The 17156-nt window shown below is 32.6% G+C and overlaps 1 protein-coding gene across 4 annotated transcripts in view; it reads left to right on the top strand.

The window, feature by feature from the left end:
- Positions 1–17156, top strand: part of LOC127869379 (peptidyl-prolyl cis-trans isomerase FKBP8-like) — a 59634-nt gene that overhangs the window by 14238 nt on the left and 28240 nt on the right. For all 4 annotated transcript variants that reach the window (XM_052411901.1, XM_052411900.1, XM_052411898.1 and 1 more), the window contains exons 2-7: positions 13718–13805; positions 13978–14085; positions 14273–14347; positions 15087–15189; positions 15780–15869; positions 16316–16393. In XM_052411901.1, the coding sequence (XP_052267861.1) occupies positions 13726–13805; positions 13978–14085; positions 14273–14347; positions 15087–15189; positions 15780–15869; positions 16316–16393 (534 nt within the window). In that variant the 5' untranslated portion in view covers positions 13718–13725. The remainder of the gene's footprint in view (positions 1–13717; positions 13806–13977; positions 14086–14272; positions 14348–15086; positions 15190–15779; positions 15870–16315; positions 16394–17156) is intronic.

Here is a 17156-nt window from a genome sequence, read left to right as displayed (position 1 = left end):
TAATTGTCTTTACATTTGTGCAGAGTTAAGATTTCCCACACTTAATGATAATATCCTTGTTTTTGGAGAGCTTTTCAAACAAACTTCTCACAGGCGGCCAAATTGTTTTACCGCCGAGGATAAGTTTTATGACTTTTATTACATTTTTTTTGTCTGACTCAGGAATTAATTTCAAGCAAGGATGTATTTGGACACAACTTAAACTATAAGTCGGGTGAAATTACAGCAACATTTGCCGAACAGCGCCAACGAGCAGAAGCACACTTTTGGATCTACCTTTAATCCAATTCCAAACACACTTGGAAAAAAATGATTTAGATGAACACGTTACTGAAAAAAAACGCATTGTAATCGGTAGAATAACGAACAATTTGCTATAATTAATTGCATAGATAGAATTATACAAGCGATTGCGCTAGAAGCCTTAAGAGTTAATCGATTAAGTACACACGCAAAAATAAGTAAACATATATATCGCACCAAGCGCTTTTGAACAGACACATTTTTTTTCTTCAAACAAAATGAAATAAAAGACACTTTGTTTTAAAAGTACTAATTATAGTTAAGCAAGACTCTTTTTTCAAACGTACCACGTATATTTAAGCATGCATTCTGTACTGTGACACGCGTATCATCGAAGTTGCAAACTGTGACCTATTTCGGCTTGAATCAGCAAGCTACGACTTATTTTAGCTTGGGTTATCAAGCAGTAGAGGGCTATAAGTAAGCTATCTTCACCCTCGAATATAAACGAGTTCACTGGCATTAAGTTTTACTATTCGTATACAGTATTACTATGGAAAAAAAACACACACGACAGAATTGCAGATTATTATGTTCATGTATATATGGCTTTTTCAGATTGAAGTCAAAGATCTGGGCACAATTTTACAACAATTTAATTTGTCAACTAAGTTTTACAAGCATCGCAGTTAACCGCCCTATAATAATTTTTAAACTGAGCACTTTTAGATTACAAGATAAACGCGTTGGTTTCTGTCCACTCGAACAAATGTAGCTGATAATTTGCTCCGATTAGTGCAGATTAACTGAGGACTCTCCATATCACGTATGATAAATAGCTTCTCATCTTTGTTTACTTGTCAGGATTACGGTATCCACCGACGGTTTTGATCTTAAAGTGAGTAAGAATTATCTGTAAGTATCGACTGTTTGGGAACAATATCTTGTTGAGAACATGGATGTGTAGAATCTTGCAGAAATGAACCACTTTGTAGCATCTATTGACATCAATGTCAAGCATGTTTGTACTTGGAGATTAATCTCCCAATATTAGAATTGTGCCTTATTCATGATTAAATTACATGTGCTGATATATATGTATGCAGTGTCTCATTTAAAACAAATATGCACAGTTTTTGCAAGCATAATATAAAAAGTACACAGGTTATCAGATAATTTGCAAGTAGAATTTTACAAGGTTTATTTAAAAACACGTTCAGGTTAAAAGTGGCAATATGCATTATTTCATTTATGTTAAAGTCAAAATATCTGCCCATTAAACGCTTAACAATTGTTCCATGATTTGGAATTGGGTTAAAACTTATTAAGTTTAAACTTCATGATCGTTATACGTGATGCATTTACGTACATAAACTACAGCTTTGTCACAAACATGACTTAACAATTACCCTCTCACCACTTTGAAACAGTAAACAAAATTGTGTCTTGAACATCAAACACTTCATGTTTTTGCCATATTTCAATTTTCAATTCTATCGCTTGATAAATATGGAAAAAGATCACTTCACAAACGGAGAAAATTGTATACGTTTGCCATAATAGGTTTACTATCAATATAAAGAAGTGAAACTCCAGCTGCTGGAGCAGTATTGAATTTTCATTAAAAACAATTAGTTGGTCCTTTATTTAAGGCAAGTGACCGGTTGCCCAAACAGTACAAAACAGCACAAAACAGCACAATACAAACCAACATAAACACAAAATATAAATAAAGCTGGGGTCACCGCCTTGGAACGGTCAATGCAAAGCGTTGGGGGTTTAAACCTGGTTACAGAGCGCTCAACCTCACACTTGGCCCAGCAATATTCATAATACATTTAAGTGTAAATAAAATTTAACGTCATAGCATTGTAACTCAAATTAAACAATAATAAAAGGGAATTAAAACACATTTAATTTAATTACTATTTAATTACTCAATTGCATTGAAGATACAAGAGTAACAGAGTTACAACTTTTTGACGAACGATCAAATAAAACTATTAACACTTGTCAACTACATTCCTTCTTTATAGAAACGATTTTAGAATATAGCATCATAGAGTTAATATCTCAGATAATCATCGCGCAAATACAGGAAGAAGCAGCAATAATGGGTGTAAAAATTCCATATTACATAGCTAGGTTGTTTATGTGACTGCTCAAACAAGAAACGCCTATCAGAGAGAAAATATAAATAAAATTGAATCAAACTTAATAACTCAAGAACGTGTGGATCACTGCTCATGAAAAAGTGTCTTGCACATCTTCACTTTAAAGGGGATTACATATTCCAAGTTTCGATTCAATAACTTGACAAATGAAGTCGCTCAACAAACTTTAATCATTTGATTCGGACAAACAAACAAACCAATCAACCGACCAATCAATCGACCGACCGCCCAACAGCGTGACTCCTACATAACTCCCTGTCAAACTTCGGTGTATAATTATGTTAATCTGTTGTTGTTTTTTTTTAATATAATGAGCAATTAAAAGCCCACATATAGATCTATGAAATTGACACAAAATATGGTCAACGTACCGTTTATCAGACTTTTTAATAGTGTTATTTGTGTTTTTGTTGTTATACATCAACCACTATTTTTTTTCATAATTTTGTTTTTCTAAATGCTTTTTAGTACATAAAAGTTGCCTGGTATACGTATACAACTAAAACATAAAACCCGTTTGACAACGACCCCTATTGATACATACGAGCTTGACACAAGATTGTCACTGCACAGTTTATATTTTGTCTCTAATATATATATATATATATATATATATATATATATATATATATATATATATATATATAATGTAGTGATACTAATGTGAGCATGTAATATGCAAAATGTTTATTATTGCTTCAAACAGGAAAATTGTAAATCGAATTACGTGTCAATGTTTTCGAAGTTTGAATAACAGTCATGAAGGGGGTTTATTCCGCCTGTCTGAAAACTGGAAGGGGGTTTGTTCCGCTATGGAAGGGTGTTTCTTCCGTTTATGCAAAATGTGAAAGGGGGTTTCTTCCGCTATACTGTTTTTAGGGAAGGGTGTTGACAACACCCGGGAAGGGTGTTGACAACACCCAACACTTAATTTAGTTTCGTCTGGTTTTTCTGTTGCACCAGTATACAGTACAATAACTGTTTCTATAGTGACTTATGTAAACGTCCTTAACGATAAATATACAGTGTGTGTTTGATTTGCAATTAATTTTGAAGAAATGTCAAATTCCAAATCATTCGCTATATCATTCTGTTAAAATTTTACCACGGAACATTAAACGGAAATTTAATGCACGCACGTTTTCCATGCGTTTGACGTGACGTTGTTCATGTAGGGAATAATTTGCGCGCGCTTTTCTCAAGAAAATATTAAAACACACTGTACATTTACAGTTTGTTTGAAGAATGTGGTAACGTCGAGTAAAAATTAAATAGGGAAGAGTGTTTCGGATTTCAAATTTAATTATGCGCATTTGAGAATTCAACAAGAAACGGAATATGGTCCAATTTCTAGGACGCACATACTTCGGTACCATGTTTTTTTTTCGGATATTCCCATCGCAAAAGCATGTGAGCCATCGCAAAGACAAGAAAAAAATACCTTCCCTACCTAAAATAAATTTCAGCCGATTCCCGAAACACACAATTTTTTTTTGTTTGGCCCTAGGGACCAACTTCTGCGAAAACCTCTTGATGTATTGTCTCTATGATGGCTGCACTTTTCGCCACAAATGAACTACTATGATTTCCAGTCAAAGTTTTCAAAAGTGGACCTTGTCTTAAAAAGGTGTTCTTGTGTTTTCCTTGCCATCCATTGTTGAGTCATCATAGGACCATCTGGGCCTGAAAAACAGAAATACATATGAAATCCTTTGCAGAAAAATATAGAATTTGAAATGACATAAATATTCTACTCTCAATGATCATGTTTGAGAAAAATCAAACTATGATATTTATGAATATCATTATCATTGTCATACCAGACCAGGATCACCACATGGTTGTCATATATGTCTTCAGTACACTCCTCTGCTTCATTTTTTTGAAGCAAACAAAAATCATCTTTGATTTAATAATAATTATAACTTGCCTGTGTTCTCATTGTAAGTACATTTATATCTAACTATTTAGTATACACAAACCCCTTTAATAAATGACTGTAATAATGGATCAACAGAATTACAATTAACAATACATGCTTTCTTACTTTGCAGTCATAGTAGATCTTTAAGCTCTCTCCAGATGTAGCCATGTTTTCTTCCCCGAAGACTGTGGCATTCCCTTGGCTGATGCAGTTCTTTTGTCGAAACTATTAATATATTCCAAACAATAGTTTAGAAAAGGCAGAAATTAACATATATTAGGCATACACAAGTATTCATCAACAGAAAAAAATATAAAAAATTCAAATAAGTTAATTTACAAGATAATAAAATGAGTGAAAACAATGTCCGCTTACTAGTACCTATCCGAGTACTACTTAAGTTTTGGAAAAACAAATATAAGCACCTCTTATTAAATACAAAAGACAGTGTAGGTTCCATGTTAGGGTTTCAAATTTTCACGCACACTACTTTTGCATGTATTCAAACGGATTTTAGTAAATATATGTGATGAATAACATCAAATGATCAATGACATTGCAGACAAATTTCCGTGTGATGATGTTTGAGAAAATGTTTTATCAATTAAAATATATAAACATAGCATGAAGTTATGAAACGAACAATGAATAAACATGTTAAATACTTACCATATTGATGTACATGGAAATGAAAACTGTGAAAATGACAAAACAAGTTTGACATTGGTGTCTGCTAACTTTTATGTACATGGTAAATTTATATAAAAGGGGAGTAACTCAACAAATGTTTAGTATCTAAAATCAAATAAGTCTTTATATTATTATAGTTGTCATAGCTTTCAAAGTTTAAAGTTGACTCAGTTCATAAAATGGTATATAATTTCATTTAAATGGATAACATATTAATGTTATAAAATCATAATTTAAGTTTTAAGCTATGAATAAACACAGTGTTTCAAATGAAAGTACAATTACAAATCACTTCATCAATTAAAATATTATTTAATGATATCTGGATCGTATTCTTGACCATAAAGTTTTATTTTTCATTTGTTTTAAAGGATATTTATACACTTATTAATTTTACCTGATTTTAAGTACATTTTAATCAAATACTTGGTAGTTGTACATAAAGATATTAGACTTTGTCCCCAAAATTGGAGCATTTTTTGCTGATTTTTAGTAAAATATGCACACAAATGCATTCCATTACATGGTAATAGGTAAATAAAGCATTTAAGATACACACCCCTTTCATTTAATGTTGATTTAGAAGGAGGATAACAATTTTCCCCACATAAAATAAAAGTTGTAATGTATACAGTGAGTAGGACACTTTTTGTGGCCATCTTGGACGCAATCTTGGATTTTGAAGCCCTCCAGCTTTTTTCGAACAAATGAAATCTCATACCATAATCTACAGACCCAGACGAACATTTCTGTATATAAAACTCTTTGTTTATGATCAGTGGTCAGTTACTCCCCTAAATAAGCGACTTATGTGTGCCTGTTTGCAGCACTATACACGAATCACACGTCAGTGAAGAATGGTCATACTCACGATGGTCAAACCAAATTGCTCTCCCGATAGCGTGTTCGTTGCTTTTTAACAGTTTTGACTTAACTGTTCGGGTCTTAGATATAACATTATCGACATTATATTATCTATATATATACATCCAGCAATCGTGGGTATTAGATTTCGCAGAATCCACTTACATCCCCTATTTATACCTCCAGCAATCGTTGGTTCTTAAATATCGCAATATCAATCTTACATTCTCTATTAATACATCAACACTAGAGGGTTCTTGGATATCACAATATCATCCTTATATTCTCTATTTATACATCCAGCAACCGTGGGTTCTTAGATATCGTAACATCCACTTACATCCACTATTTATACCCCCAGCAACCGTGGGTTCTTAGATATCGCAATATTAACCTTACATTCCCTATTTATAAATCCAACAATCGAGGGTTCTTAGGTATTGCAATATCAACCATACATTCTCGATTTATACATCCAGTAATCGTGGGTTCTTAGATATCGTTATATCCACTTACATCCCCTTTTTATACCCCCAGCAATCGTGGGTTTTTAAATACCGCAATATTAACCTTACATTCCCTATTTATACGTCCAAGATTCTTAGGTATCGCAATATCAACCTTACATCACCTATGTATACATACATATTAGTTATAATTCAAATTGTGAATAGAGTCTTAAAATAGCGCCGTCGACGATTTAATTGAGTAAACCTTTGTTGGACAAGACCCTAATTTTATTGTCTGAAAAAACAACCTCCAGTTAAACAAACAATATAATACCAATTATAATACACACTTAACTCACATCACTTCGAGGCAGTTACGATAGAAACACTTAAGAATAAGTCGCAAATCATTATTATTTTTACGGGTTTTAACTAACGAAAAATTCGAATAGGTGCGTCCCTATGGATAATCTGCGTATCAAATCTCTTACAAACATAGTGATCAGTGTGTTTCGACTTTTTTATTCAACAAAATGTATTGCTCACACAGATTTACCGACTGTGGATAATGAACACCTTCATTTTGCTTTCGTAATGAGATATGTTTAGAATGTATACTTGATACAACGAAAATATGCAAACATGCAAATCTGTCAAATCTGTTGAAATTAAACACCTTTTTAATAATTTCTGCTCAGATCATTTTATCAAAATTAATAACGTGTACACTTTAAGTTTCTTATTTTTAACGCTGCTGCTGTCACAAATACATTAATCAAGCAATTCCTGTTTTTGATTTTGGTTCACGATAATTATTATATTTTACAAGAATAAACATTTCCTTATATAACACATACATACATGGATTCGCTTATCAATTGAACAAAGAACGGAAACTGTTTTTATACAAAATCAATTCATAAACACAAAAACAGATTATAACGCGTATGGGTTTGTACATGGTGCATGTACACTTTCATAAATTCTTATCAACATGTTGTTAGTTCCTGCAAGGTGAATGTTTTAAGCACTTTCAGGTTGAGTGTGGAATTGCTTCCATATAGACGTGCACTATTATAAACTGCCTGGGTTATGGGCCTTACATCAGACAGGCAAGGAGATATGTCTTCATGGAGATTGATATGCTGTCGAATGCACTGAGCCGTGGGAAAGTAACGCGTATCCCTACTGGTAGCAAGGCAGACGGACTGACGTGCTCGTTTGAAAATGACTGTGATATACTGGTTGTACTAGAACGTGTCATGTGTTTAGACAATTGTGCCGATTCTAACACATTAACACAGGATGCTTTTGTGTTTACATTAAACACCTAGTTGTGCTATCACGGGCACTCTAGGCTTAATATTAATTTACTATTAATTTACTAGAGCGACGTGATACAATGATTCCACCAATTGTGCGGGATGCCCTCTGTAATGGTGAAAATGGGAAAACTATCCTAAGCAGCGACTTGTATGTTCATACTAATGATGTCTCTCTAGAACAAAGTGAGGTATTCCATAAACGTGCTAGGCCATTGTTTCCAAGTTCAACTGAGCCAGTTACGCTGTCACTGTCATTGTTTATAATTGAGATTTGCAGAACGTAGTGGCCATTTGCGACCACCGGATATCGTTCACGAGGTTGTAACAATGGGGACATTTGTCACACCTGTTGGGTTAAAGGGTAGCGAATATGAACATGATGATTAAAGGATTTGGTTTAATACTGGGGAGAATGATCTTGTGAGCAGTCTCAATAACACCCAGGTTTAGATTTATGTTATATTGAAAATGGTTGTAAATGATGTTTTACAGCCAGTAAAGAAAGAAATTAAATCAAACACAGTGAAAAACAGTATATTGTTGCTTGCGTAGAAAAATCCACAAGCACGGTTTAACGAAATCAGTTTGCTTTATTGGCTTTGGGTTGGACTTGGGCAGCTAAGAACGGCAATTATAATGATCCATCTGTAATATTATATGGTACATGTACCAGAAAAGAATATAATGGCAGCTCGGGGATGGTATGATTAGAAACCGCATACTTGTGTAGAAACAATCACAGAAATGATGAACGAAGGTGAGAGGATATTATTTAGATTGCACACTATCCGGAAGGCAGTAATCTCGCACTCAGAGCCACTAATGTGGTACAGCAAGAAGAGAGTGGAGCTTGAACTGCTGACCCTTAAGTACTGGAACATATCAGAGGATAAAAATAGTGTGGGTAATACGTGGGACATTGTCGTAGAGAAGGCGGTAGAGCAGGCGGTAGAGCAGGCGGTAGATATGCATCGGATTGATATATTGAGACAGATTCAACATAGGATGCATTGGGAAAGAAGTCGGGTTTGTGATCTAATCAATGAACATGACATGATGATAATTTAATTCCTTGTTATGAAATAATCGTCGTCAATGATTGTTATACAATTGCTACAAATCCCACAATTTACAACAGATATATAACTGTTTTCCAGAAAATAACATTTGTATTCATAGTGTTCGTTACAATTGATCCTTGAAACGGACATGTACCTGAACAAAAAGATAGATACGTATTCCGTATTCACTGTGTTTCATTGATCCTAGTAAATGATCGTTGGTTTCCAGAGTATTTAAAGGAGTTTTATTTTCACGGATCATTATTGTAATCGTCATTATTTATTATATAGCAATTGTGTTATAATGTTATTTCACTGTATACTACTTTAGAAGTAACTGATAACTGATACTACTCGTGGGTTTCGACAAAAGAAGAATTTGTGTAGATTGAAGATTTCAACTTATACAATGTTTATAAATATTCGAGAATTGCAGTGAGAAGATCTTAACAATGATCCATACGCGGTATTCACAAGCATGACACAATACCCTTTATTACAATATCTCGGTGTTGCACATTCCTCAATCACTCCCATTTTCACAAACACACAATATACTAAAATATCAGATATGATGATAATACAAAATACATGCCTAATATACGAGTATGTCATTGATATTACAGACGAACCGACACCAGTAAAAGAGTGAAACAATATAAGTATGCCAATTGATGCACAGATGAGAATGCGTTGGTAATAATTCGGATCCAATTTTGCAGGCTGTAGAAAGTCGTGTACGTAAGATAGTGATAGAGGTCCGTCAGAGGGTGAAATGGAAAGAAAGTCAGGTTGATCATCGGTTCGAGATATATCCAAAGATATTTAATATATTAAATGTCGCTTATAAATCAATCGGTAAAAAAGAACGTTATGCAATTGTTCATACTTTCGACAATTTAAAACATATGTATATATGCATTATTCAGTCTTTGTAAATCGGATTCATTTGATTTAGGATTGTTTGTTTTTTTTCTGTAAAAAAACACAAGTAATAATTTTTGGCCACTTGTCTTTTAAACGGACATATTTCTTTACACAATTTTTGGTTCACAGACGGTCATAGTTTTGTTTAACAATGTTAAATGTGGTTAACTTTCGTGTGTGCTGTGAATACTTCTGGACTACTGACAGGCCCTATAGGCTATATAATAGCGGTACTCAGCCTTCAAAGAGGCAGTCAATGACAGTAACCTATCGTTGTTCGTGCCAGTAACAAAGCGTCGTTCATGTTGTTAACATAGCGATGTCAATGCGAGTAACATAGCGATGCCATTTATAAAGTGATGTTCATGCAAGTAACAAAGTGTTTATTGACATGAAGATAACGGTTTTCAACCTTTATAGCGATGTAAATGACTGTCACATAGCGGTGCGAATGGCAGTAACATATCAGTGTTAATGACCGTAATCTAGTGTTGTTTGTGCCAGTAACAAGGCGTTGTTCATCTTTCATTGCGTTGTTTATAGTATTAAAATAGCCATATCCATGCCATCCACATAGCGGTGTTCATGTCAATACATAGCTTTGTTGATTCGAGTAATATAGAGGCGCACATGCCAATAACATGGCTGTATGTATGCTAGTAATGAGTGGTGATCATACACGTGACAGTGTGGTATTAATGCAATACATTAAGCGGTGTTCAGCATAGCGGCGTTCATGTGCCTTTATTGTGCTGTCCAGCCTTCATATCAGTGCTCGGCGTTCGTAACGATGTTCAGTCTTCACATCCGTGTACAACGAGTATTGCTATTTCCATGCCAGTAGCATAGTGATGTTTAGCCTTTATAGCTTATCGTGTCAGTAAGATATTGGTGTCTAGTCTTATCGGCGATGTTCAACTTCCATAGCGTAGTTCAGCTTTCGTCTAGGTGTTCAGTAACCGTGTATAGTTATATAGGTCTAATACAATATTAACTTTGGTTTTTATATTCGCTTCGGAATTTATTTTATAACAAAACAAGAGTCATCATACACGCAAATTATGACTGCCAACTTTCTTTTTCTATTAGAAAATAATGAAGCCGGCATACTCTTCTTTAGATTTCAATTGATTTATGGAAAATACTTTTGTTTTGCTTGGTTAAGAGTTCAAATCATTTCACTAACATAGACATTTGGTGAGCGGTGTAATATATTTAAAAACCTTAAAGGGACCGTCAACCACGAATGACGAAAAAAGGAAAAGTTCTAAAATACCGTATTTTTTTACAATAACTAGTTTATATTGATATATTACAGTACTTGAAAAAAGTTGTTAAGTTTTCATATTTTTAGTATATTTGGTAATCAATTTTACTGGGTATGTCTACCAGGTAACTACCAATAAACTATAAATAACGCACGTAGCTTGATCATCATCGGCAAGTGGTTAACCGAGGAATGCAAATTATGCATGTGTAGTGGATTGTATATATTATATATATAATTATCAATCTACTTGCGCAAATTCTATCAAAAACCATGTTTATTCATATTTAAGTGGAATGTGAATATAAAAACCTCATTATATATAAATAAATATATAATATATATATATATATATATATATATATATATATATATATATATATATATAAATATATAAATATATATATATATATATATATATATATATATATATATATATATATATATATATATATATATATATTATTTATAGAACGTTCAATATTAAATAATCATTATTTTTATCATACGTATGTATGTTATTAGAAATATATAAAAGGTGTATCCCTATTTATCCAAAATTAAACCCTTAACAAACATTTTCAGGAAAATTACAAAAGACAGTTGTTCTATTTTCATTATAATACATAAATATAAATGAAAACCAATATCATATCGCGGAGATTTAGTTAACCTTACCATGTGTTCACGGGCGAACTCACGTATTCAAGTGCTCCTACGACTATGTGCTCATACCTACTTTCGGGAATCATCATGGAATTATTGCCGTACTTAACAAATAAACATGCCTAAGCTTATTGAAGTAGAAAAAAAACAATAATCAAAAGAGAAAAAAAAATATTCATGCACATGGGAATGTGAAATCACGCCCGTACACATAGCATCATTAACTTAGGAAAGGAAACACCGAAATATAAAGTTTTGTATAATATACATTATACGTTTTTTTAAGATAAGTGGTACAGAAAATATACGTCAAATATCTTTTTAAACATATTTATTGTTGTTTTTGATCGAGAATGTAACCCGCCTCTCAGTTTCGCTGAATGGATCAAGTTCCTCCCGGGTACTACTTCCCCGTACCCCCATTTTTTTCGTACCCTACATGTTTCGTACCCAATTTTTTTCGTACCCAATTTTGTTCCATACCCAATTTTTGATCGTGACTAAAGTTTTGTTCGTACCAAATTTTTTGTCCTACCCAAATTGTTTTTTGTTACCAAATCTTTTTTCGTACCCAATTGTTTTTTGCATAATGTTTGTACCTACAATTTTCGTACCCGTTTTCTTTCCTACCCAAAATTGTCTTACCCACATACACAATTGAGGTGATGTAGATAAACTTAAATAGATGCTTTTATATCAATCCTCTTCAAAAGCATCGTCACACCAGTACTTTCAGTACTTTGATTATTTTTTATTTTGAAAAAAGTGAAAAAGTTCAGGTTTCTAGTACAAAAATAAATAACCTAAATTAAAAAAGTAAAAATAACAACACGACAATTATTATATAACGTTGCACGGCTTTTATCACGTGGTTAATTAAAACGGCAGGGATTTGATCCAACTAATCTGGTTTCAGTCAAATATCTGCGCAGAGGTTGTCAAGTGAGTATTTCGAAATGCTAATTTGCGAGTTCGAAGTTTAACATATTGTTGCTTTTATGAACTTTGTTCGACTGTTGATTCCAATGGTTTTTTTTATCCAGTTAAACACGAAAGTAAATTGCTTTTAAGAGCTGGCATAAATAAAGTATAAATTGCTAAAAAAAATTAAAGTTTACTAAGAAAAGCTGACCACTGCAACTACTTCTTCTACTACAAAAATAATACAAATTAAAATAATAATAGTAATAATAATAATAATAATAATAATAATAATAATAATAATAATAATAATAATAATAATAATAAAACTAATTATAATACAAATCACGGTCTCGGCGAATTCATAATAACGCAATTATACAAATGGAATAAATTATTAACTTATATGTTTACGCCGCACCACGTGTAAGCCTGTTTCATCTTTTATTTGTTTAGAAACAAATATCATATATAATCGCTTTAATATCCCACCCACGACAAATGTTAGTGTAGTTTTGTATTTATGATCGTGTTGACCCCTTTGAAAAAGATCGCATATATTTGCTTGAATAGTCCTTCTTCAACAACATCGTATTCGTTGGGTGATACGTTTTAAGTATTTAATGACGCTTGGAACATCTAACATATATAGTACAAAAAGATCTCCGTATGTTTTTTATGCTTGATCTAGGCAGATAGATAGATATTTGTCTTTTGGTCACAAGTTTACAAGTATCATTGATTGCAATCCAAAATAACTTTACATCTCGCGCATGTGCATATATGTTATCGATTCTGTCTAGGTCAATGGATATAAGATCGAAATGCAATCATGTTTGCGCTTTATAATTACATATTCCATTGCCATTTTATTATCGATATAGATGTCGTCGCGAGGGGCGGTAATCCGAGATCAATCGATTTCTGGGATTATCTATTATTTTCATATGATTTTAAACTTATATATATATGTGAGTATTAAATACCATATTAAAAATGTTTGGTGACAATGAACTTTTGTTTCTTACATACATGTGTGTATACTTTCTTAATATCCAAAGTTAAACATACTGGAAGTTGTTTGCCTTCCCTGTTTGAACTTTGAATGTATTAAATTCCCCTTAGTATTTTACACCGGCCAATACATACACTCAACATACTCTTACATCTGTAAATAATACAACTCACTTTGTATTCTACTCTCAGCTTTGACCATGGCTGTTTCCCTGATGGATGTGGGTGAAGTGGCAGAAATTCTTTCTGGTTTAAATAGCATGTACGGAGAGATGGGCCTGTAAGTACAACTTTGAAGTATTATTTTTAATTCACCTTCAGTCAGGTTTGACGGTATAACGGATATCACTGTATATGAGCTACAATAATCTAGTGTGTATTGGTAGTTAGACTTGTACTAGAAAAAACTAGGAAACTTTTACTGGTATTTTATTGTTCGCCTGACTTTTTAGGCCTCCTGACATTCCACCAAAAGCCAACTTCAAACTGGACGTCACACAGCACTCCAGTGTTCCATTCGACTACAGCACCCTGGATTTTTCTCAGAAATTGGAGGAGGCGTAAGTTGTATTAATGATACCCCAGATCATGATTGAATGTTTGTTTAACAAAAGAAAAACGGTCAATGTCAACTATTTGAACTTTGTCGGTTCTTGAGCTCAGGCGAAAACATATTGAATCATCAAATCATGTTTTCTGAACAAAAGTTTGTTTAAAGTAAAATGCTATACTGTTTGTTTTGTCCAGGAAAAAGAAAAAAGAGAGTGGGAATTATTTCTTCAAAAGAAAAGGGTATAAACAGGCTATAAACTTGTACACTCAGTAAGTATGACTAAATGTCTATTGTTTCCATTTTTTTTTTATTGTCAGGTTATATGCATTTAAAAAAGTTTTTAGTAAACCATACCATATATAATTCATAATTACCGGTTTCCAGATCCTATAATTTTGCTTGCCTTTTAATAATGGCCAAACTGCTCAAAAAATAGTCTGAGTTATACCAGTTATCTGCATCGCTGATGGCGTCTGCCCAATGCTCAGGCTAAGGCAAAAGTGCGACATTTTTAGGTCGACGACCAAAGTCCATAACTCTAATCTGCACTTGAGAAAAATTATGCCTCTTTTTGCACTTTAAACATTCATGTTAATGTTTAAGTTCAACAACTTCATATCGCTATATATACAAAATATATTAAAAGAGAATTTGACATGTATTTAAAATAAAACTTGACATGTATTTAAAATAGAACTTAACATTTATTCAGGATCTTTGTAAACAGTCACTGCCCAACTCCTATAACTGTGAGTAGCCTGTGAGCAGAATAATTATTTCCATTTTTGTTCTTATGAAGGTTAAGTTAAGGGTTTTGTGCTAAATGGCCACGCAAAACTTAAGGTAAATAATCAGGGTAAAACAAGCCAATCGCAACAAAAAAAAATCATGGGCCCAAAGTGAAAATTGTATGTCCAATTTAAGAAAAGTATACAAAGAATAAGAATGGATAATCATTGCCAAAATGTTAGTTTCTAGCCCTACAGTGTTTTCTATTTTGTCTCCCAGGGCCTTGAAGATCATAGACAGTAAAGTGAGTTCTTACCAGCTACAACAGGTGCTAGAGCTCAGATCTGTTGTACATTGCAATGTCTCTACCTCCCTCTTCAAGGTATCATTCAAATTTTTCAAATTTGCAATACATAAAAATGTGTATAACATATTTGCTTTATTATTAATTAGCTGACATGAATTATTAAATGTCATTCTGACATTTGAATATGAGTAAAATATTGTGTGCTCCTCATGAATACCACTCACTTCAATAACACTTTACTTGTTAAATGTTATCTTTGTTATTTGCTAAATAACTTTTTTTAACCATTTTTAATGTTCATTAATATTTTGAAAACCTGGTTTTGGACGTGACTTGTTTGGAGCTATTTTTATTTGCATTTACATATTTTATTTAAAAATACTTTTATTGATGGTGTTTAAATTGCCTACGGGAATAAATAGATACAGAGGCTTGCTTTGTCGTTCGTGATTCCATTCATGGTTTAATCGTTTTTGTTATACATGCACTCCATAAAGGATAAAAATGTATAAGAGCTATGTGGTAAGATAGCTTTATAAAATTTTGCGCCAGTGGGGAGTCCCAAGAGGTCAGACAATACTTTATTTGATATTACTTTTATATGTTGGATTATTGTAGTGTGTGAGGTGTTTAATTTTGTGTGAACTAACTGCTGTTGTTTTCAGTTGTCAGTATTCGAAGATGCCCGCCAATCTGCGCAGAAGTCTGTCAAAATACAGCCATCTAACGCTAAGGCATACATTCGCCTTGGACAGGTTTACAAACATATTTTAAAATCATATGTTTATCCAATTATTTTTTTTAATTTACTTTTTTGATGTCATTGTTCTGATTTAATAGAAATATTGTATGTATTTCAGGCAAAATTATAGATTAAATAGATTTCTGTAAATATTAATTTTATTAATTTATTAATTGAATTTTAAACAATACATTATATCGCCTCATTGGTGCAAAAAGGTACGATGTGCCTTCTTCTTCCAATGTCGCATGGTACCTTTTTGCACCAAGAGGGCGATATATTATAAACTTGCTGAAGTGCATTAGATAAAAAAAATCTTTCCTTTTACGGTAACTTATAAAAAATTCACAAGAAATTCAACAGATTTTATAATAAATAAAAAAAATGACGTAAAAATAATTCAATAAAAGAAATCACAATCATTGAATCAAATTTAGAGAAATCTATTCTTTTTTATAGGCTGAAGAGAAGCTTGGAAATCCTGAAGAAGCCATTAAAGCATATAAGAAATCATTAAGTTTTGATGCTACAAATCGGGTTTGTTTTCACAGTTATTTCTTTGTAAACGCCTGTCTCATGAAGGGACGAATTATAGCAACATCCTTGTTGGAAATATTGGTGGTTTGGCCGGCAACACATTAATTGTGTTTCTGTTCTCTTAGCTGTACAGTTTTCATCTTATCTTCATCAAATTTTCAGGAAATGTTTGAGAACATAATGTAGAGGCCAATTATGATGTTCTATAATACCTGGCTTTTCAGAGTTATTGCCCTTTATTTATTACAAAAATGATTAACTTGCTGTTAACGCTCTCTTGTTTGTGCAGATTTTAATGAATCTACATCAAACTTTCTGCATATGATTATTGACATCAAATGGTTTGCAAAACATGTAAACAAGCCGATTCACACCAGCTTTACAAGAGTATACGAAATTTGTAAAAGTTCAGCTCTAAACGAATTCAATTTTCACCAAATCTTCACCATTCATTCCAGATATTTGATCCTTTTTTTCACGTCGGTCATATGTTTTTTGTCCATGACTATGTTAAGTTTGTCTATATTATGATCATATATTCTATATTATTGGTCATGGAACAACAGACGACGATGTGCTTCATTAACCCATATGTTTTCAATGCAGTTGAGCTAAAATAACTAGGTTTAAATTGACACATATTTTGTTATGTAACAAAAGCATGTTATACCCCTCCATTTATAAAATTATTAGCTTTATTTTTAGTACAATAATATGAGTATTTTCATGTGTGTATATGTTAACTTTTATAGCATGCATTTCT

Source organism: Dreissena polymorpha, chromosome 2 (genome assembly GCF_020536995.1).
Source record: "Dreissena polymorpha isolate Duluth1 chromosome 2, UMN_Dpol_1.0, whole genome shotgun sequence".
NCBI classification, from domain to species: Eukaryota; Metazoa; Mollusca; class Bivalvia; order Myida; family Dreissenidae; genus Dreissena; species Dreissena polymorpha.
The sequence above is the reverse complement of the archived record's forward strand: the minus strand, read 5'-3'. Positions and strand labels throughout refer to the sequence as shown.